Genomic DNA, 21,736 nt, shown 5'->3' with positions numbered 1-21,736 from the left:
ACAGGTATCAAAGACTCTTAGCCCCCTCCCCAAGGGCTTGGTTTTCTTCCATTCATATTCCCAAGCTGAACTAGATAGAGGTTATAGCCTCTCCTCAGGTTGGCTCCACCTGTGAAAGACAACCAGTTGCTGGCCTGGGCTAGAGACCACCTCCCTCTTCAGAGGCCACAAGCCCTGTACTGTGCTGGTGGTCTGCCTAGGACTGCCCATATGTCTGTGCCCTGCCCTTTCCTTTAGGCTACTCCTGGTTTGGCTTCCTCTGCTTACTTCTCTCTTGTAGCATCAAGTTAGAAATAATCCGTATGTCCAGCTTGGGGGATAGTTAAGTAAATTATGATACACTGACTCAATGGAACTACAGGCAGCTTTTATTTAAAAACATCAAGAAAAATATATAATGTGACAGAATGTGTACATTAAAATTAGGGGAAAGAACAGCTATATAAAATACAATTGCAGGGAAGGAGAAATGGGAGGATATTATTTAATGAGTATAGAGTTTCAGATCTGCAGGATGAAAAAAGAGAAAATATGATTGTATCTGGGCAAAGCCTGGAAGGGAATCCCCTCCTTGCCCAAGTAAAAATAGTTCTTATGTTGATACTATAGCATTCTAGGAAAATACATAATGTACTCTAATTTTAAGGTTTCATGAAGCATATTGCCTTCAAGGTATTTTTTAATATTGCCTAGATGCACATCCCATAAATTCATCACCAACCTTAAATCATAGTTTTCCTTCTTTCCCCTTTTTGGAATATTAGAGCCAAGCTTGCCCATCCAAGCCATGTAAGGACTTCTTTGAGCTATTTATGTGAGTCAGGAGATTTGAATTAATTTGGACATTAGATGATCGGTTTCTCCAGTTCATTTTCTTCATTTTACTCAGTGCTTAGTCTGCTCATTTTGCAAAGTTGAGGAGTTAGAAAGTCCAGCCTTTTCTGAACAGGACCCCTAAAAATAATCATGAATGCCTGTTTGTATGGACCCTTTTCTTAGTGATTTAAAAATATGTCAGGTGCAGTGGCACACACCTGTAAACCCCAACAGCTCGGGAGGCTTAGGCAGGAAGATCACAAATTCAAAGTTAGCCTCATAACTTGGCAAGGCCCTGAGCAACTTAGCAAGACCATATCTCAAAATAAAATATAAAGAAAGGGCTGGGGATGTGGCCCAGTAGTTAGGCATCCCTAGGTTCAATCTCTGATAAAAAAACTATTACCTTCTAAAACACCTTTTTAAATTATTTTAACAGTTAAAAGTCAACAACTGTGAAAACATTGTAGGTAAAAACATTATTATTACTTAATTTGTATTGGATAGAAGTAATGAAGGCATCTTTCAAGAACTTTATTTTGGTAATGGATAAGTAAATTGATAGACTATAGAGCTTTTAAAAATGCATATGCATCATTCTCAAGTAAGACTGACAGTGAAACCATACTTGTTTGCAGGGTATTCTCCTCTCCTTTGTGACCTCAATGACAGCATCACTTTTTTAGAGCTTTGCTACTTTTAGGAGGCCTCTTTCCTATTGGAATGATCCTGGTTCTTTCTGATGTTTTTGAAACCTGTGTTTCTACCAACAAAATTCACTCTGGATTACACAAAGCCTCTCCTTCCTATAACAGTGACCTAGCTACTTTTTCTCTGGGTTCCAGTTTTTTGCCGGGTCCTCAGCCCAGTTTCTGCTGGTGGACCAGTATCTGGATGGGCCTGGGTTGTGGTTCCTGCTATTCATTCTCTCTTCTAAAGAGTATAACTGTCTAAAGGCAGGTTAAGGAGTTGGATGTTCTGCCATTTAGGCAAGTAGAAGTTTGGGCAGTGTCTAGTGCCCTTGGCTTCCATGCCCATTTTGTCATTTGCATCTAAACTGTAAAATTTATTTCTTCCATCTGACTTGGCATCTCTCACCCAACATTCTTTGCATGTTTTTCCCCAAGGTTTTTGGACAACATGGGTCTGTTTTCTTAAGCCATATAGCTTTATTCTGCTTCTCTTCCTGAAAATTGACCTTATTTTGAGTAACATGGTGTCCATCCCAGGGTCCTTCCCATCTCATGAAGTCTCACTGACACCACTGAGATCTTAGGTATTCTGTGAGCTAGTTTGTTTTTGTTTGTGCTCCACCCATTGGCATTTAGCTCTCTGACACTGTAATGTCCTCTTCCCTCCCCTTAGAAGTTTCCCATTTACTCTCATCACAAGTGTTCTTATGCCCCACCACCATTCCCTTTAAACCTTCTTTTTTGGGTCATGTAGTTCCCGGGTAGATAGGGTAGATAGGGTAGACGTGACCCATCTAGCCCAGGAGCTGCCTATCTCAGGTTAAAGCCAGAGTTCACACCCATTCTCAATACCACTTGCTGGCCAGCTCTCTACTCACCACATCCGCCTGTCTGCAGAATTCTAACCTCTGTTAACAGGAGCAGGAAAACCACCAAGGTCTCCAAGGTGGCCTCTGTTCTGTCTCTCACGAAACTATCTAGATACCTCAGCATGGAAGCAATCTCGGTGAATTCTGTAGTTCAATGAATTCTCTAGTTCGACCTCCTGATTTGGCACATAGGAAACCGAGCCTTGGAAGGTTGAAGCTGCTCATGAAGAGCCTGGTGAATTTCTCAAGGTGTCCTATGGGCCATGTTTCAAGTCCTCCCTCTACCATTTGAGCCCAGACATCTTCTTAGACCTTTATCCCTTCACCAGACCCAAAAAGCCTTTGTCCTGCCTCCATTCACTGCAAAAACAAAGTGGATAAATCAGAATTTGCATCTGTGGGAGCTGCATGTGTGAGGCTCTTGATAGGCAGTGTATCCAGATAATCTACTTGTCTCTTTTTCTGTCCCTGGAAATGGTGACTGTGACCACTGTAGTCTAACCAGTTAAAACTCACTTTTGACTCTTCTCTGTATCTCTTTGATCTTTAACACTCCTCCGCAGGACAATTAATTTTCAGTAGTTTGGAATACCTTTCTTTTTAGTATTGGACTGTGTGTTTTTTATAACACACCAATTTTGATTATGTTTTATTAAACTTATATAAAATCAAGTTTCAATTCCTTAATTATATACCCAAAGGTTGTAAAAGACAGCTCCTAAACAGACTGAGTGGCAAACCAAAGATCCTAGAAATCAATGTTAGCCAAAATAAACCAAGTGAAACATTGATCTCAACATCCTTGTCTGGTCCCTCCTTGGGCCCAGGCACCTGTGAATCACCAGAGACTTTCATTGAGATATTTATTATTCCAGCGAAAATCTTCTTGCAGTCCCAGAGCATCTTTTTATATCTTAACAGTTTTATGGCAGCCCCCTCCTCCCTTCCCTGCCTATGCAGCCCCTCTCTTAAGGGAGGTACTCACATTAGCAAGAATGTTCCTTCAGTTAGAAGGTCAGCAAAGTGAGAAATGGATGATGCAAGACAAAGCTGGGACTCTTAAGGGGAAGGGGCCGCTTGGGTATAAGTTCAGAGAAGAGGAGCACATGGCTCACTGGTTGGGTGACCCCCTTTCTCAGACCCTGAGGTAGGTGTCTACAGTGCTGCCTCAGTAGTGATCTGGCCTGTCCTTTCTGTTTCTGTAGAGTGGGGGGAGGTTCCCATACATTCACATAGTGACCTTCTGACCTTGGAAGGTGGTATTAAGTCTCCACTTTGACTTTTGACCCTTGTGTTTTAGAAGAATATTATAGGCCATTAAATTCACAAACCATTTCACTTTTAATTCCCCACTTTTTTTTTCTAAGATATTATGGGAAATGCTTGTCATTCCAAAATTGAAGCTGGCTGCTTTAGGGAAATTACTTTTATAAACTCTCTGGATTTAAAAAAACAAAACAAAACAACTGTGAACCATTCAGTCTCTATTGCCATCTAGAAGATGAATCCTGTGGATTCTATGTGGGCAGAGTGTCACCCAGAGGAATTGACAGGGTGGAATCAGGCCTAGAGACTCAGAAATCTGCAAAATGAAACTTTCTTTTTAATTGATGTGGACCAATAGTGGCCTGCTTGGATTCATACCCAGGAGGAGAGCATTGAGTGGGGAGGACCAAGTTCCCATGGTGGAAACGAGCCCTTTGGGTTTGTTCATCTGTCACGTGGGCATGGACATCAGGCTACGGGGACCTGTAAACAAGGCCAGCAGTGTTCCCATGCCTCCCTCACAGGGTGATGGCCAAGCTCGGGCTCTGGAAACAAGGACACTATTTCTAGCCTAGTGCCACAATTACGTGGGTCAAAGATGACCCTCAACAGGTAGGCTAACCGTGTATAGCCCTAACAGCAGAAGGACTTCCCAGCCAGCTCCCCTGTGCCTAGGGGGTGTCACTGGCCTCCCTGCCTTCACTTCTGTCTCCTCACCACTCTGATATTCTAAGGCTAATCCAAAAAAAAAAAGTTTGCTTGGATAAGGTCAGATTTTATGATTTTTCTTTTGCCTTTCAAACAGCAACAAGAGTAATTGTTTTTAGGTTTTTCTCTACACCAAACTTCACATCCACCCTCACCTTAGAGGCTCCCAATATTAACCCATTAAGTCCCAAGTTTTCAGTTCTGCAAATATTGCATTTAAATTGACACAGGTGCATTAAAATTGGTTGGAAATCATAATGTAGAGTTTATATATTATTATATTTTGTATTATTTTTATTATAATATTATGGTTTTATTATTACATAATTGTATATTATATTTGAGTTTTTATGGAAATTTCACATCTGGGATGATAGAACAAAATGGGTTAAGCCAGATAATTTTGCCTGCAGGGTAGGAAGTTAAATGGAGAAAGTATTCAAATGGCCATCAAAGCAGACTATGGAAAGTTCTATGACTAAGGGAAGGCTGGCTGGACAAGTGTCAGGAGCATAGTTCACAAATAATAGGGTCTCTCTGGCCCTAGTTGGTCCTGCTGAGATCAGCTTCAAAGGCACATGGTGGTTCCTCCACTGGTCTCTGTACAGAAGTTTGAGCAATGCACATCAAAGCCTCTGTCCCAGCATCTGAACAACCAGAGCTCTCCATGATAGTATCTCACTGCAGCAGCACGAGCCCCCAGTTGGCCTGCACCCACCCCAGCCTCCCCACCACATCCCTCTCACTCTCCATGGTTCTTTCAGGGCCCAGGAAACCTTCATGCAGTGGGACCAGTGCCGGCGCTTCTACAACTTCCTCATGGCTGACAACATGAAGAAGATCATTCTCTCACACAGGTATGGCCCTTTCCATTCTCTCAGGAAACACATGGCTTCTTTCTGAGCTGTTTTGGGAATCACTAAAAGCCAGAACTCCTGTTTTTCCAGAATAACAAAATAAAAAAACAACAGGGTGGTGGCCCTTGGGGTTCTGCCCAAGCAGCTGTGACAGGAGGCTCAGGTTGAAGTGTCAGCTCCTGTGTGCTCGAGGCTGGAGCTGCTCCACATTCATCATGCTCATCCTGCCTTCCCAGATTAACCCATCAAGCACTTAGAGCAGTGCCTGGAGAACAGGAGCCTGCGACAAATATTAGCAATAATTATGTCATTATCATTACTGTTTTTGCTCCCATCTCTTTTTCCTCCCTGATGACTACCTTTCCTAGCATCTCTGCTTGCAGACCCAGCCCATCCTTTAAGGCCCATCTCAGGTCTCATCCTCTGCCAGGTTGCTTTTCTACAGCTTCCCCTGTGTGAATCCTGGGTCTTAAACTACATAGGAAGACTTGGAGGGCTTGGGCTTGTTTGGATTTTTCCCAGAGCCTGGCACATAATGAACACTCAAAAATTACACTTTGGAGGGATTTTTGTCACTATACTAGGAAAAGCAATCAAGCAGGGACTATAGGTGTCCACCATCATGCCCAGCTCTTAGTCTCTTTTTTTCAATGGTTAAAAGGAGATGTTGTTGAGCAAAGTCCTAAGCAACTTAGCAAGGCCCTGTTTCAACATTTTTTAAAAAGGGGAGAAGGGGGTTGTTGGTGATGTAGCTCAGTGGTTAAATACCCCTGGGTTCAATCCCTGGTACCTAAATAAATAAATAAATGGAGATGTTGTGCTGCCCATTCCAGCCTGACCCCAGGTGGGGCTTCCTGTGAATGAATGGGTCATCTGATGCCTGAGCAAGGCTGAGGCTTATAGCCCTTCAGGCTGCCAAGCTGCCAGGCATATCCTTAGGTCCTCATGTTGGGTGGATACAGAACAGAGGGACATTTATGTCCCTGTACTATAATAATCAACTATTTGCATTCAGTTCATGTAGTTTGAGCATCAGCCATGTACTGAGATGGGTGTGACTCAACTGAGTGGGTGCTCCAGAGATTTGCCAGAGTCATTATTCCAGAAGGGGCAGAGTCAGGGCACCAAGGCCACATCCAAATCCTCTGCCCTCTACACTTCCGGAGTCAAGCAAGACTCCTTCCAGACAAGATCTGTTTTGCTAAAGGATTTGGTCTTGCTACTAAAATGGTCTGTAGGGGCTGGAGATGTGGCTCAAGCGGTAACGCGCTCGCCTGGCATGCGTGCGGCCCGGGTTCGATCCTTAGCACCACATACAAAGATGTTGTGTCTGCCGAAAACTAAAAAATAAATATTTTTTTTTAATTAATTAAATAAATAAAATGGTCTGTAAAGTTCATTATGTGATTCTTAACAAATTGTAAAAATGTGCATAAGTATATTTATCTTTTAAACTTTTTCTATAAAAAGCCAGATACTGTGCTGGCGTTATGGCTCAGCGATAGAGCACTTGCCTAGCATGTGTGAGGCCCTGGGTTCAATTCTCAGCACCGCATATAAACAAATGAATAAAATGAAGGTCCATCAACAACTAAACATTATTTTTTAAAAAATCCAAATACTCTGAAATTTTAAAAAACTTTAACTTGTGAACCCTGTCCCATAGATATATAAGATAATCTTCCTAATTATCTTTTTTTTAATATTTATTTATTTGTAGATGAACACACAGTATCTTTTTTTATTTTTACGTGGTGCTGAGGATCAACCCAGTGCCTCACACATGTGAGGCAAGCACTTTACCACTGAGCTACAGCCCCAGCCCCTTCCTAATTATCTTTTGAAAAAAATAAGTGCTAGAGTAATGTATCTGTCTTCTTTTGGAAAGGTTGTGAAAATATGCAAAACACTGAGTTTCTGTAATGACACTTTCCTACCATAGAACCAAACCTCAAAGCAAACTCACTCCTCCCTCAGCTGTGTGACTGAGAGTTCTTTCTGGGAAGAGCAGGCTACCATGTACATTTTGACCCCTTTGTTGTGTTGCTCTCAAGATGGATCTGCTTCTCCCTAGAAATAACCACTGTACTGAATACAGTTGGCTCTGTATCTACATGAGCTCTTCATCCCCTGTTTCAACCAACAGTGGATAAAAATATTAGACCTACAAAGGTTGTATCTGTCCTGAACATGTACAGACTTTTCTTATCATTGTTTCCTAAACAATACAACTTTTACGTAGCATCTGTGTTAATTACTATAAGTAACCTATAGATGATTTAAAGTATTCATGAGGATGGATGGCATAGGTCATGTGCAAATCCTAAAGCAAGGCATGTTTGTGGGTCCATCCATAATCTCAGCTCTCAGGATGCTGAGGCAGGAGAAACACTTAAGCCCAGGAGTTCAAAGCCAGGCTAGGCAACGCAGTGAGACCCCAACCCAAAATAAAACACAAACACACACACACTAAATAAATCCTACACCATTTTATGGAAGGGACTAGAGCATCCATGGATTTTGTTATCTGGGGTGGGGAGGTGTCCTAGAACCAGTCGCACATGGATACCAAGGAATGATCTTATACAGCTTTTTAGCTAAGTCTTTGGGTGATGTTTATTTACCCAAATGCTAAATAGGTTATCGTTGTCTTCCTTGTTAAGCAACATAAATGGCTCATAAAGGGCAAGGGGCCCTGCCAAAGGAGTCATTGTCAATACCAGTGTAAGGGTGAGTGGTGAGTCACTACCCAGGACTCATCCTGATACCTCCTCTGTGCTGAGGTCCTGTAATATTCAACTAGTTTCAAACACACAATCTTTAGTTTTTCTAGTGCCCCCAAGAGGACAGTAAGGTCTTTGTGTTCATCTTTCTGAACGTTCTTCAAAAATCACCACTCAGGTTCATCCTCTAGGACATTCTAAAGGCTGAAAGGATGTTTCTAACTTACCACATGGACTCTGGTTCATGTGGTCACAACTCTCCGGACTTGCCTCTGGACATGGAAGCAGGCTCTGTTAGTTTCTCTCTGCATGTGATTTTTTTTTTATTTGATTGGTGTATTATAATTATACATAATAGTGGGATTCATTATTACATGTTCATACATGCATTCAATAGAATGATATCATTTGGTCAATTTCTCCTTGTTTTTGTGTCTTCCCCCAAGGCAAGCTCTTTTTGGAGACCATGTGAAGAAACCCCAGAGCCTGGAGGACACGGACTTGAGCCGGCTCTACACAGCTACATCCTTGATGCAGATTGATGACAACGTGATGAGGTAGGTCCATGAAGCTGGAGAGGAATGCTCGGGGGTGGGCCGCCAGACGGGAAGCTGCAGGCCAGCTCTGCCCAGCACAGCTCTTTGCTTTTCCCACTTTAGTGGTAAGGGAATAAGCAGCCAGTGTTTAAAAACAGATTTAACAGAAAAATTCTAATTTCTTGAGAAATAGGTAGAGGGTCTGACAACTCGTCCTACATGGCACAATTGACATGAGTCAAGGGGCTGGGTGTGCACACCCTAGTCACCCTCAGTCCTTCCCCTGGCTGTTCTGCCTCAGGACCAGGGCAAGATCAGGTGTCACATAAACCTGCCTTCTCAGTGGAAGGAAAGGAAGTGACGTTACCATCAAAAATGAAAAAAAAAAAACAAAGACCAAGAAAGCTGTGTGTGTCAAGCAAAATGGACAGAGCCTCTTCCATTGGGGCCTGGAGACGTCTCTGTGTAAGATGCAAACCCTGCCTACTTCTTGTTTTCCCTCCACCTGCCTGGCCCCTCCTGGCGCCTGTAACACGACCCTCACAGTGTCTTCTTTCCTGCTGCCAGTAGTGTCTGACTGAAGTTGGCCTTAGCTGGAAAAGGTGTGGATCTCTGACCACAAAAGATCATCCTTTTAAAATAATCATTTGATACCTTTGATGTTACCTAAAGCAAACAAGTATTTATCCAATAGATAGGGAGAGAAAGGCCTGAGGACGTGAAAATTATACTTTTCTTCTTCTCAAGATTTTAGTAGCCTTCTTACACCAAGTAGCCTTGAAATGTGCTTGTTAACAGTTTCTCAAGGGAAACAGACACTAGGAAATTATTGGTATGTTCAAAAAGAGTAGAAGGAACCATACCCCACCCCCACTTAAGATGGGGCATGTGACTTACTGTGGTGTCTAATAAGAAAAAAAAATAATTTTAATTTCTCAATTCATCTTCTCAATTTTTTAAGCCCAAAAGAGAATGTTCTCAACTCTTTGTAAATTTCTTCCTTCATAATCATGTAGCGGATTTATATCAGTATTGGCAACCTCCTCACAGATCTCTCACAAGTCATACTGGAGAAATAGGATGAGAAGGGACAGATTTCACAGGGACAGAGGTACTGGAGATGATGTCTACACAGCAAGAGTCCCTGACGGTCCAGCCTGAGCTTTCTTGGCAAAGACGTCAAAGACAGCTGGGGTAGAAGTGCCCCAGGTTCAATCCTAGTTCAAAAAAAAAACTACAAGACTTTCAGGCTGGTGCACTGAAGGTTTTATTAAGTGTCAATTTGTCTCTGATTACTGCTCCACATTTTATTCCCATTTAAGTGACCAATAAGAACTCTTTTGAAAAGAAAGTTGTAGCCTTTGAATTAAGTTTCTCTGTCTATAGTGATTTATGGTTTCATTGATGTTTCAAATGATGTAACATCCACTAATAATTATAGATGACACTGAGTTGTTCCTCTCAGCCAGTTACCAGGCTAGTAGCACTTAAGTGAAATTACTATTGCGGCACCATCAAAAAGTTCCTGTTTTCAGACCTATTTTACACAGGATGAACCATTCTCTTGAAGTCACGCAGCCAGTAAGTAGCAGAGCCAGGATTTGAACTCAGATGCCAAAGCCAGCATTCTTGACCCTAAACACTGCTACCTGTTCTGCTGATAGGACAAGTTAATATAGAAACTAGAGTGGTAATAAAATCAACTCAGCATTTAGACCAGGCTTGGCTGCCTGTGCATATTCTACCAATGCAGTGAGTTAGCATGAGAATTAGATAATAATCAGCTCAATATTTCCATCTTATGACAAATGTTGTTTTGTCCTTTTTCCTTTTCTTTTTTTTTTTTTTTTTCTTTTTTGTTATGTTCCAGGAAGTTCCATGGCTATAACTCCCTGAAAGAGTACTATGAGGAAGAAAGCTGCATGAGGTACCTGCACAGGGTGAGTAGACAACACTGGCTCAGAATTCGTGTCACTCCACCCAGCTCCATCCATGGTACAAAAATATACCTCCTGAATTTCCTAGTGGAAGCTCAGCCAGACTCTAGCTGGATCTGTTCTAGTTTTTGACTCTTTTTTTTTTTTTTAATTAAACCAAAGTGTGTCCCTCTGTGACCACCATACACTAATCCCAGAACCACCCCTTAGACCAGGCTGCTCCCAAGTCTATATGAAAGCCTTTAATATTGCTGCAACACCCCATTTTTTTCTTAGACTCCCTTTGGTAGTGTAATCCTACCCAGTTTCTACCATCATTCTTCATGGGAGCTCCAGGTTTCTTATCATCCTGAACCCTTCTTTTTGGCTATTGTGTATTTTGTTAGTGTGGTGCCTAGAATGGAATTCCAAATTCCTGCCATGATCCAGTGAGTATAGAGTCAAATGGATGTATTTATCCAAATGATGAGGAGCATGTCTGTTGATTAAGTAGACTGGTTTGCATCAATGCATTTTTTTAGCAGCTACAATAAGTGTGTGTATTAAATTTGTGGCTAATCAAAATTCCCACATGTTTTTTGACCTAGCCCATCACCAAGCCAGTCTCTCAAATTCTCTTGGCACAACTGCCTTTTTTATACAATCACAGAACTTCTCATTTATCTCTCTCAGGGTCCACCTGCTGGTTTGGCTCACCATTTCCCCAGCTATAGCAGATAATTGTGTATCAAAGTTCTGCTCTTTTAGTAGCCTTCCCAGCTACTTTAGCATCATCACCCCAGCTTTGGGCATATTTATTTAAGCCATTATATAAATGTTGAGCTGTGTATAGCCAATATCAGAAAGTTCCAGGAGAGCACAGCCATTCACAAGGCATGGCTGTTCAGGAAAATCTGAGTGCCACGTCAACACCATTTCCACTCAAATGCAAAAGGAGACCATTGGCTGTTTTGCTAAAGTGGATACTGAATGCAGTCCTGCCAAGATCCCCAGCTATTCACCAGCCTACTCATAATTTCAACCTTCAGATTCTTCTGGAAAGTCTTTTTTGTCTGGAATGGAGTGCACTTCATTTTCCTTTCCCACAATATAAACCAAATGAGTAGGCACATAACTCTTGGTAAAGTCATTTTTCTGAAACGTGTGACTAATTTGAAACACTATGAAGACCAATCAATTATTTTGACAGTGAATGCCACTCGGCACTCCCCTCTCTTCGGTACCTGAGGACACTGGGAACTTTGCCCCTGCACATACCTGCTGCCAGGTGATGATCACAGTGGCACCTGTAACTCAGCCTACTGCCAGTGAATACCAGGCATCCTTATCCCATCTGTTTAGCAAGCCAATCTGTGACCCTCTTCCTTTTGCTTCAAAGACATGTCTGGTAGTGATTCTGAACCTTAAATCAATGGGATCTGGAAAAGGGAATTGATCATTTCATTCAATTCTTTGTTGTTGTAGATCTATGTGCCTCTCATGCTGGTTAATGCAGCTGATGATCCCTTGGTGCATGAAAGCCTTCTAACCATTCCAAAGGCCCTTTCAGGTAAGTGTTTCTTCTTCTCCTCCCCGAACCACTCAGCAAATTTACTATTCCTTTAGCTCTGGGAACCAACCTCTTCAGGGAAGGACAGTTCATGCCTATCCTCCAAGTTCTGGAGTTGTGAAGGGCCTAGGCAGAGTATCATCGTTCAGGAGCCAGAACCATCCTTGATGTCCATCACCAAGACAGTTTGGGGGGAGATTCACCTGGTGTTCTGCAGAATTATTGTCTCAGAGTTATGGTTTTATTAAGTAGGAGAGTTTGACTTAAGAGATATTTACATGTAAAATTTGACCTGAAAAGCAAAACAAAAAAAAGCCAGTTCTATTACCTCTGGTGACAGCCTCTCCATCTGCTTTAGGGATAAAAATATAAGCAACTGAAATGGCAAAGAATGTTGCTCATGGAAATGTTACTGTGCCTCATGTGAGCACAGTCTCATTTCGTGCTGAATAAGAAGCTAAAAGGGAAAATAGAGTGCTGGCCTAGCATGCCCAAAGCCCTGGGTTCCATCCTCAGTGGGATAGGAGAAAGAGAAAGCACAGAGAGCTTAGAAGGAGGATTTGATAGGAAATTGCACAGCTACTTTTCAGTGTAATTTCAGATCCTTAGGACATCATCTCCATGCTCCTCACTGATGACCACTTGGTGCATGAAAGGGACATTGAAACCATTATATGAATCTTGCAAATATCATATAATAACCAGAAGGAAGAGCTATACCTCTGGTTCTCCCATGACCCTCAGGAGAGTAAATCGTAGAGCAGACAAAGGAACCACTGCCAGGGCCCTATTACACTGCCCAGGTCGGAGGCTATGTGTAGGACAAGTGTCACATTGATAAGGAGCTGTCTCCTGTCAACCCCCATCCAATCACAGACTCACTGCACAAGTGCAACCCACTCAGCCATGTGCATGGCAGTGAGAGAAAGCAACAGCACTTGTCCCCTTCTGGAGCTCTAAGTGATGTTCACAGCGCTAGTGCTGTCACATAGAAACTTACAAAACAGCAACTGAAGAGCAAGAATTAAGTGGGTAAGACTAGAAAACAGCCCTGGAAAGCCAGCCAGGGGGCCCTTCAGTCATTCCCCTGGGAAGACAGGTGCTTCCTGTTAAACTTGGCTGCCCCTGTCTGCCCCATGTACACACATTTTCAGTAGTGGCCTTTACTAGCCTGTGTGGGATCAACCTAAATATGGAATCAGAAAGTCAAGCTCTAGGTCATTAACCCAGAATGGCTGTCTAGCATGTGGCATTGGCAGCTCAGGCTTTAACACAACTTGCAGCTTTAAGTCTTAGTCTCAAAGATAAATGAGTGGGATGAAAAATGATCGACTCTGTTGAATTCTCCTTGTTCTCTAGGAAATAACACTCTGAGTGTTATGAACCTCTCCTTAGAATCTGCCCACCCTCAGATTTTTAACAAGATACCCCAGGTGGATCCAGATGCACAAAATTGGGAAGCATAACCGAACACCTGGAGCGCTTTAGCAATACCCGTGCCTGGGTTCCCCTCCCTTGCTCATTCTTCTCCTCCCACCCCTGAGTCTCTGATTTAATTAGTCTGGGTGCAGCCTAGACTTAGGGAGCTTGAAAAGCTTCCCAGGTGATTCTAATATGCAGCCAAGTTTGAGAACCACTTAAAAGAGTTCCAAGGATTTCTAAAGCCAGTGCCTGTTCTTCCCAAAGGCATGCCGGTCCCAAAGCTAGCTAGGTTCCACTGTCTTGGCTGGCCAACTTTGGTGAACAAGGCAGTGAGAGCAGAGGTTAGATGCCCACTTAGATGATTTTTCCCTGTTAGCAAAGCCCAGGCCATCCCAGCCAGCTCACTCCCCTTCACATCTCCTGCCTGAAGCTAACTAGAGTGCGGTAACTCTCTGCCTTTCCCCTGCAGAGAAACGGGAGAATGTCATGTTTGTGCTGCCTCTGCATGGGGGCCACCTGGGCTTCTTTGAGGGCTCTGTGCTGTTTCCCGAACCCCTGACGTGGATGGATAAGCTGGTGGTGGAGTATGCGAATGCCATCTGCCAGTGGGAACGAAACAAGTCGCAGTGCTCCGACACGGAGCAGATGGAGGCGGAGCTGGAGTGAGGCCTCCGGACTCTGGCGCGCTCCAGCGACCCTCCTCTGGAACCCGCGTCCCCTTGCCCGCTGTTTCAGGTCTCCCATCTCCCTCAGCGACCTGGACCTGACCTCCGATCATCAGCGGGGGCCCCATCGTGCACAGGTGTCTCGAGTAGGAGGCTCTCCTTGGGAGCTCCAGGCTATTTTTGTGCTTAGTTACTGGTTTTCTCCATTGCATTGTTAGCCATGGTGACAAATGACAGGGTTCTCACCCTTCTGTCCGGTTTTTTCAGCTTCTGATTGCTTTTAAGCCAATTACATCTAGTTTCCCTATTAAAAATGTGTCTGAACAGCCATTCTGCTTTGCCAATCAAAAGGCTTTTCCCTGAGAACAGTGAAGGATATATGTCGTTTTGTGGTGGTTGTATGTGTCCTATGTAGACCCTGACAAAAGCTCACCATTCTGGGCCAATGCTGAAGATGTGACTCAGCCTGGGAATCTGGGAGCCTGCAATTCCCAGGCCAGAGTGCAGCCTCTTAAATGGCAAAGGAAATTCCACTTGAGTCACAAGCCAAGTATCCTCCCTCACCATCCATTAGGACAATCCCCTCATACCTTGTTGCCACTGCTGAGAGTTGCTTGAGACACTTGTTAAAAATTCAGCCTCCCAGGTCCCTCCCCTTAGAGAGGCTGACTCATTGGGTCTGGGAAGGAGCCTGGAGATTTTAATTTTTGACAAGTGCCCCAAGGGATTCTCATCACGAGGCAAATTTGGGACACATTGTTCTATAGCGCCTTTAAATTAGAAGCATCTTGGTGGCTCATTTTATTGAAATTCATCGTCATTGATGTCTCTTTGCTCCCAGGGGCCTCCAGAGCAGCAAGGCCTGTTGCATAGCTGCCCTTGTATAATCAGTGTAGTGTCCCCACAAAGGACCCTGAGTGGGAGTGGGCCTTTGGGCTGAGCCCTGGCTCTGATTCTCACCTGCTATATGACCCTGGATAAGTCTCTTTGGACTTGAGTCTCTTCGCCTATGAAATGAGGGACTTGGACCAGGTAGATTGCTGAGATGACCACCAGTCCTAAGTTCAATGACAAACTCAGTTTACTGAGCTTTGAGAGAACATCCCTCCAGGCGAGGCTGGGAGCTCTTCTCCCAGGCTAAGCATTTACCTTTCTTTTTCCCTATCCGCCACCCCCCCCCCCCGCCCCCACATTTCATATAAAGAGATTTTGGGGGTCTTTTGAGCACTTAATTGTAATTTTAGTTTTTTTAACCCAGGTCCCTCTAACTCTGGCTTTTGATACTAAACAATTCAAAAGTTGGATCCAAGTTTGAAGAAGAAAGATATTTCCAACCAAAGAGGGTGTTGTTTTGAAACTGGATTTTTAAATGAATAGCCTCTATTTGTTGTTGGTTGGCTAGATCTTTCTGAAATGTCTTTTCAAGTGGAAATGTCACTATAGGTTTCAAGTACTTCTTTTCTCCCATCCTGTGGTACTTGAAGATCTAAGAACCCTGTGCTTTGAAAAATCAGCAGTTGCTATCTGGAATTAAATAGAACTATGAGTGAAATTGCCTGAATACTTTAAAAAAATATATTTTCTTTGCTGCATCTCCTTTGGCTCCAGGACAGACTGGAATAAGTGGTCTGTGTGGATGTTTAAGGAATAAAGGGAGCCACCTGGGCACCTGAATGCCAGCCCCTGTGGCCACAGTTTGGGCATTGGCCCAAGTGACTGTGACAATTACATCTGTAACCTGAAGTTGTTTTCTGACAATCACCAGATCATCCTAATAACATCAGAAACAGCCATTATCTCAAAAGACTGAGATTACTGTGGTCTTGACTTTGTCTTGGTATAATTTCTCACACTTGCTAAATCCTGTCATTACAACTTCCCCCCCAAGTTGACATTTCTTTAACGCATCTCCTCTTCGTGTTCTTTTAGCACAAATTGGCACTTTATCATCTATGCCTCGATTTGGAAGCTAGTCTTTCTCCTCTGTTGCTTTTCTCTCCACCACCCACATCTGTAATCTGGGTTTAGGGCCATACTTTCGTTTCTCAGACTTTTTACTAAAATAGGTCCATCAAGCAATAACTTAATAGGATGGAATCGGCATTTGGAAGTGAGGGGCTCCTTTCACTTGTTTGAGGCCACATCCTTGACCTGCTGTGGAAGTAGTGGCCCAGGTACCCCTCCCTCCAGGAGAAGAACAGTCCTGAGGCCTCACACACAGGAAGGGGGGGAAGGGGGGCGGGGGCTTGTCCCAGGAGCTGGCCTATATGGCAGGCCTGGAAGCCTCTCACCCCAGGAGAGGCAGGCTGGGGCAGAGCCTTTGTTGCCACACAGCCGGAATTCCCCACCCCCAGGACTGGGGGGCCACGTCCCAGCTGAAATCTCTTTAGTGTGGAACTCTGAATGGCACTTACATTCCATTTTGGTTCACATGAAATCAACTGAAGCCCTTTATTCAAGCTTCAGGCTCTCAGGCATGGAAATGAGAATATGACTGTGGCTGTCTTACAGGAAAATTCTTGTTTGTCCCTGAATGAGAGCACAGAGGCACTGAATGTAGAGATGCAAACTTGCCTAATAAATGAGGGAGCAGCACTTTATATGTAGGTCATCTTTTCTCCTTTCTCTGGGCTTCCTCGATTTTTTTCCCAAAGTCATTCCTTTCTGATGATAATGTGAATGCTCTTCTTGCTATGAAGGTCTTAGCTGGGCTGAAACAAGCCTGGATTTTCAGAAAGTGTTTGAATATTCTGTTTTGAAATCAAATTAAGGATATAAATTGCATAGATCTAGACAATTCTGTGGCAGGAATAATATGTCAGAAACCAAGGGAAAGAAGCACCCCACTCTTCTCCAGTTGTGCTCCCTGCTCCCCCCACCCCCCAGATAATTTAAAGACGTTGCTCCCAGTCAAATTAGTATTGCCTGTCTTGAAAAAGTGCATTGGGTCTCTTTGATACATGTATGTTAAAAGGGAGTTCAACAGTCTCGAAGAAAACCTTTTCTCTTTTTTGTGGTGAGTTTGCACCAATGATTCCAGACCAGAATGAAGATAGAGAGTTATTTGTTGTTACAATATTCTGTTAACTTCTCTGCAGCGTTTCAGGCATAAGGGAACCTTAGGCCCCACTGTGAGAGTGGAAATACACTAAAAAGGAATGTTCCTTTCTTGACCTGGTATTAGGGAACCAGAGTCCAGGAGACGTAGCTTCTCATCCCTAATGTCTCTGATTCACATTGGACAAGTGGGCAAGTCACTTCACATGCCTGAGCCTGTCACCTCATCTTAGGCCATCCTAAGACGACTTCATTTACATATCATTTGCCTGATCTTTGTGGAACACTTGCCTGAAGTTGGCCTCTTCAAGCCCTTGCAGGTAGAAACAAACAGCCATGTCATCTGCCAAAGCTTATTTGAGGGGACTTGAATGAGGGAGTTTGTACATTCAGCTTTTCCTGGTTAGGCCCCTGGATAGCTTCTAAAGCCTTGTGTCTCACTGGCTTCTCTCCCAAGGGGAGTTGTCATCGCAGTATCCTTGCTATTCTAAGGGCAGTCTCATGACTATGGCAGGTGCTGGCCATCAGGATGAGGACAATAACTTCATCCTTCAGTGTGATCAGGCAGAGCATGGAAAATGCCCAGGGCAGAAGTCCTTCCTGCCCAGGCTTTCATTCTATCCCATGGTCTTCATTGAAGTGAACTTGTGAGCAACTGAGCTTCTAACATCAAATGAGAATTCTCTTTGTAACTAGGTGACTTAAGATGGATTTTGCCAGCTCCAAGGAAATGATACGTGTGTTCTTGTTTGTGTTTGCCAAGCACACAGGTGTTCCAGATGTGAGAGGCTTTTCCTGTGGCCTTGACTTAAAGTAAAGACCATTGAAACACCACATCTAGTGTCCTGACACTAAATGAAGACATGAAGGACTCATGTCTTCATCCTTTAGGAAGGCAGGAGAGTCATAAGTAAGCATTTTGCTGCAGCATTCTGTCACTGTATCATCTGGAATTATTTTCTTTGCCCAAAAGCCTTACCACACCTGTAGAAAATCCCCTGGTATTACAATATCATGGTGGAAGAACTAAAATTCTTCTGCTATGGAATTTTGAAACAAAACCAGAAAGTATCCTCAAGTGTCCTGTAGGCTCCTTATTATGTTCTGTCCCCACCTCCCACCCCTCAACAATAGACATGATCCAGATGGGCCAAAACCCCTCATCTCTGGCATATGTCTTCTTTGGATTACTTGGATGCTCCAAAAAGTCATGAAAAGTGGCCTGCCTGTGGCATGTAGAGGCCAACCAATTGGGACAAATTTTCCTTCCACCTGTTAGCAGAGGAAAGTACCCCATCTTTCATAAACTAGGATTGTTTTTGCCAAATTATATTTGAAGCTGGCTGGCAGAGAAAACTGGAAAGCCATCCATAGCAAAAGCTGTGCCTGCATCACTGCTACTGCCGCCTCTGGGTGCTGCAGCCAGCATCCTCCATCGTGGCTCTTGAATTCAGGCCATGGAGTCCAGCTCCCCATTCTCAGGCTCCCAGAATAGATGCTACCCTTTTGGAAGAGTCAGTCCATCATGTTTTCTGAACCTTTTTCCAGGCATATGCTGGTAGAGCTTTCATGGATCGCTAATAAATAAGCTGAAGTTAATTTCTCACTAGTGGAATAAGTCAAACATTCTGAGTTTCACAAAGTTCTCAGCTTTTAACTAGAACTCCTATCAATTAGTAATGAAATCCATAACTACTTTCTCTCCCTTTTGGTCCCCATTAGCTAAGAAATCCTCTATTGCCATAAGTTGGGGACAGACCACCTATAGCATCTGCAGAAATACCCCTAGTCTCAATGGGCATTCTCCTCCCAGACCATTCACATTCAGCAGCCAACAGTCGCCTAGAATAATTGCAACCCGCTTGGTCCCAGTGCCAACCACTTGAGCTGGCCATGTAAGTGGACCAAGTCCCTGGGTATTAGGAGTTAGAATTTTTTTTTTTTTTTCATTCTGGCCACTTTAGTTTTCCTAAAGCACAAGTCCATGTAGAATCCTGTCACCTTTCCAACCAGTTCCAGATGGTCTGGGTCTCTCCCACTGCCTCAGGAAGACCTTCACTGTACCTGAGCTTCTGATTTCTGCCACTGCAGCTGCCTTAGTGGGGGTGGGGGAGGGGGGTGGGGGGCGCCAGTTTGCATCTCTCTTTTTCCTGGTTAGACTTGGTTCAACCACATTCTTCTGTTGGCAGATCTGCTTCAGATTGATTTTTGAGAACCATCACTTTCACATTCCTGATTCTGGTTCATTTCGTTTTGTTTTGTTCTCTTTGGGTTTTCTGAAACTTTTAAATGCTGCCCTGAAAATATTGTATTTTTGAGTTTGTGTTCTGAAAGCCTCCACGCTGCTGGATCTTTGGGGGGAAATAACAGGATCCTTCAGCACCGAGGTGTTTAAGATTCGCAACTAGCAATGCAATTTTTTCTAAATATGAGGATATTTACCTTTATTAAGAAATTATACTAAATGATGGTGTCCTTGATCATTTTGTGTTCTCATATTACTTTTGATTCTATATGATTCTGTGTGGTGGTGAACAAAGATCATTACAAACAAAACTGTAATTTTGTTATCTTTGATTCAACTGAATTTCTTTACTTAAAAAAATAAAGTCTAAAAAATGTGGCATGGCTGTGTGTGCTTTGTGTAGTGGTAAAACCAAGTAGAAGTGCCTTCACCAAAGCATGGGCTTAATAGAAATGCACAAAACACCAGTTTTTCCTCACAACTGATGTCAACCTAACCTTGCACACAGATACCAAAAATACGACCAGCCCACGAGTCCTCACAAGCCCATCCTCTCCAGGCAAAAAAGCCAAGAACTGATAAAGTGAGGATGGCAACATTTTAACCAACTGCTAAAGTGAACCATGTAGATGGAATGCAAAGCAAGATGGAGGTAATGTTTGCCATGCATGGTTTGGGTGATTTTCCAGTATCATTCTTAGATAACTAGCCAAATGTTACCTAAATCAAAATGGTATTGGTTTGGTTGGTGGTGATGGTGATGTTTTCTTCTACTTTGGATCTTTCTGAACCCAAGCAAAGTGTCTCCCAGGGCCGGGAACAGCTCAGCCAAGAGAGCTATACCACCCACAAGAGCCTTGCACTCAGAGCCCTCCTCCCTCCTGGGCCATGCAAAGCCTTTGATGAGCTGGGTCAGGTGGAGAGTGTTGGCTTTGGAAGATGGGCATTAGCAAGATCAATATCAGATTACGGGGCTGGGGATGTGGCTCAAATGGTAGCATGCTTGCGTAGCATGCATGAGGCACTGGGTTTGATTGTCATCACCCCATAAAATAAAAGATATTGTGTCCACCTAAAACTAAAAAATAAATATTTAAAAAAATATATCAGGCTACAAGATTCATCCTTCTTAACAAGCTTCTCCCCATTTCTAGTCTCCCCCCAAAAATAACCAGACTACTTTGATCCAAGAAAACAAACTTGGAAAGAATACTACCTATGAAAAGTAGGACAAGGGCCAGGTACAGTGGCACACAAGTGTAATCTCAACAACTAGGGAGACTGAGGCAGGAGGATTGCAAGCTTAAGGACCAGCCTGGGCAACTTGGAAAGATTCTGTCTCAGAAAGCACCAGGGATGTAGCTTGATGTTAGAGCATTCCAAGGTTCAATCCCCAGTACAAAGAAGGAAAAAACACAGAAGAGATTTCAGCTCCTGGGTATTGAATAAGTAGGTGCTAACCGCTTGCCAGTGTGGTCCTTTGCTGTATCTCTGCTAAGCAAACTTTTAGCATTTGTTGCTGCCCCAATACAGCTAATATTTTTTTCAATTATACCTTTCATTAATAGGCTTTTCAGCTCTGGTTGTGTAGGGAGTTACTTTCCCATGTTAAAGACTGAACACCTAACTGGATGGCCCTCTGTATGACCATCTCCCCTCCTCATTTCTCTCTTAATTGTCCTTAGAGGGAATTACAGGAAGGTACCTGCTACTTATCTGAGTGGTTGAAAGTCATTACAAGCAGTCTAGCCTTGAACTACTGAAAATCTCCCCCAAAGGAGACAAATTAAATCCCTCTCTCCTATGGTTGTGTGCCACCCAGAACTTCCTTTTGACTAGTTGGAATTATATCAGTACCTCTACTGAACACTGGTTGGTTTCTTCTTAAAATTATTTCCTCTTTTATCTGATGATGTTTGGGGACCCAGATCTGACATAAATGAAGTTCTTACTTCTTTATTCCTCTTTCCCTTTTCTACCTGCACCTCCCCCACCTCCAGAAATAAATGAAGCAAATATTTGAAACAAGTAGTAACAACCAGAGGGACTCAGAACCAGAATTGTTGGGTTAGAGTTCCATCCTGACCACTTTCTAGCCCTTTAATCCTAAGCAGGTCATATGTGCACACACACACACACATCCTACAGGTTTTATATATATATACACACACACATAAATAGTTTCCAAAAATATATATAAATTAGTTTCCAAAAAAATTAATATATTTAGTTTCTAAAACATATAAATATATTTGTATTTATTTGCATATAAAAATTTTTCATATTTTACCTGTAAGATGACTATAAGAATGCCTGCCTCAGAATATTGAGGGGCTTCAAATAATGTTTTTCAAAGTGTCCCTGTTATTTCAGGCAGTGGTTTTGACTTTATTT

At 43.1% G+C, this 21,736-nt stretch overlaps 1 protein-coding gene across 2 annotated transcripts in view; it reads left to right on the top strand.

Moving 5' to 3' along the window:
- Abhd2 (abhydrolase domain containing 2, acylglycerol lipase) overlaps positions 1-18,349 on the top strand; it is a 100,854-nt gene extending 82,505 nt beyond the window's left edge. For both annotated transcript variants that reach the window (XM_026388103.2, XM_026388105.2), the window contains exons 7-11: positions 5,116-5,208; positions 8,378-8,488; positions 10,338-10,407; positions 11,869-11,953; positions 13,845-18,349. In XM_026388103.2, the coding sequence (XP_026243888.1) occupies positions 5,116-5,208; positions 8,378-8,488; positions 10,338-10,407; positions 11,869-11,953; positions 13,845-14,041 (556 nt within the window). In that variant the 3' untranslated portion in view covers positions 14,042-18,349. The remainder of the gene's footprint in view (positions 1-5,115; positions 5,209-8,377; positions 8,489-10,337; positions 10,408-11,868; positions 11,954-13,844) is intronic.
- Positions 18,350-21,736: the final 3,387 nt, after the last annotated feature.

Source organism: Urocitellus parryii, chromosome 6, assembly GCF_045843805.1.
Source record: "Urocitellus parryii isolate mUroPar1 chromosome 6, mUroPar1.hap1, whole genome shotgun sequence".
Lineage (NCBI taxonomy): Eukaryota > Metazoa > Chordata > Mammalia > Rodentia > Sciuridae > Urocitellus > Urocitellus parryii.
This window is presented reverse-complemented; position numbering and strand designations above follow the sequence as displayed.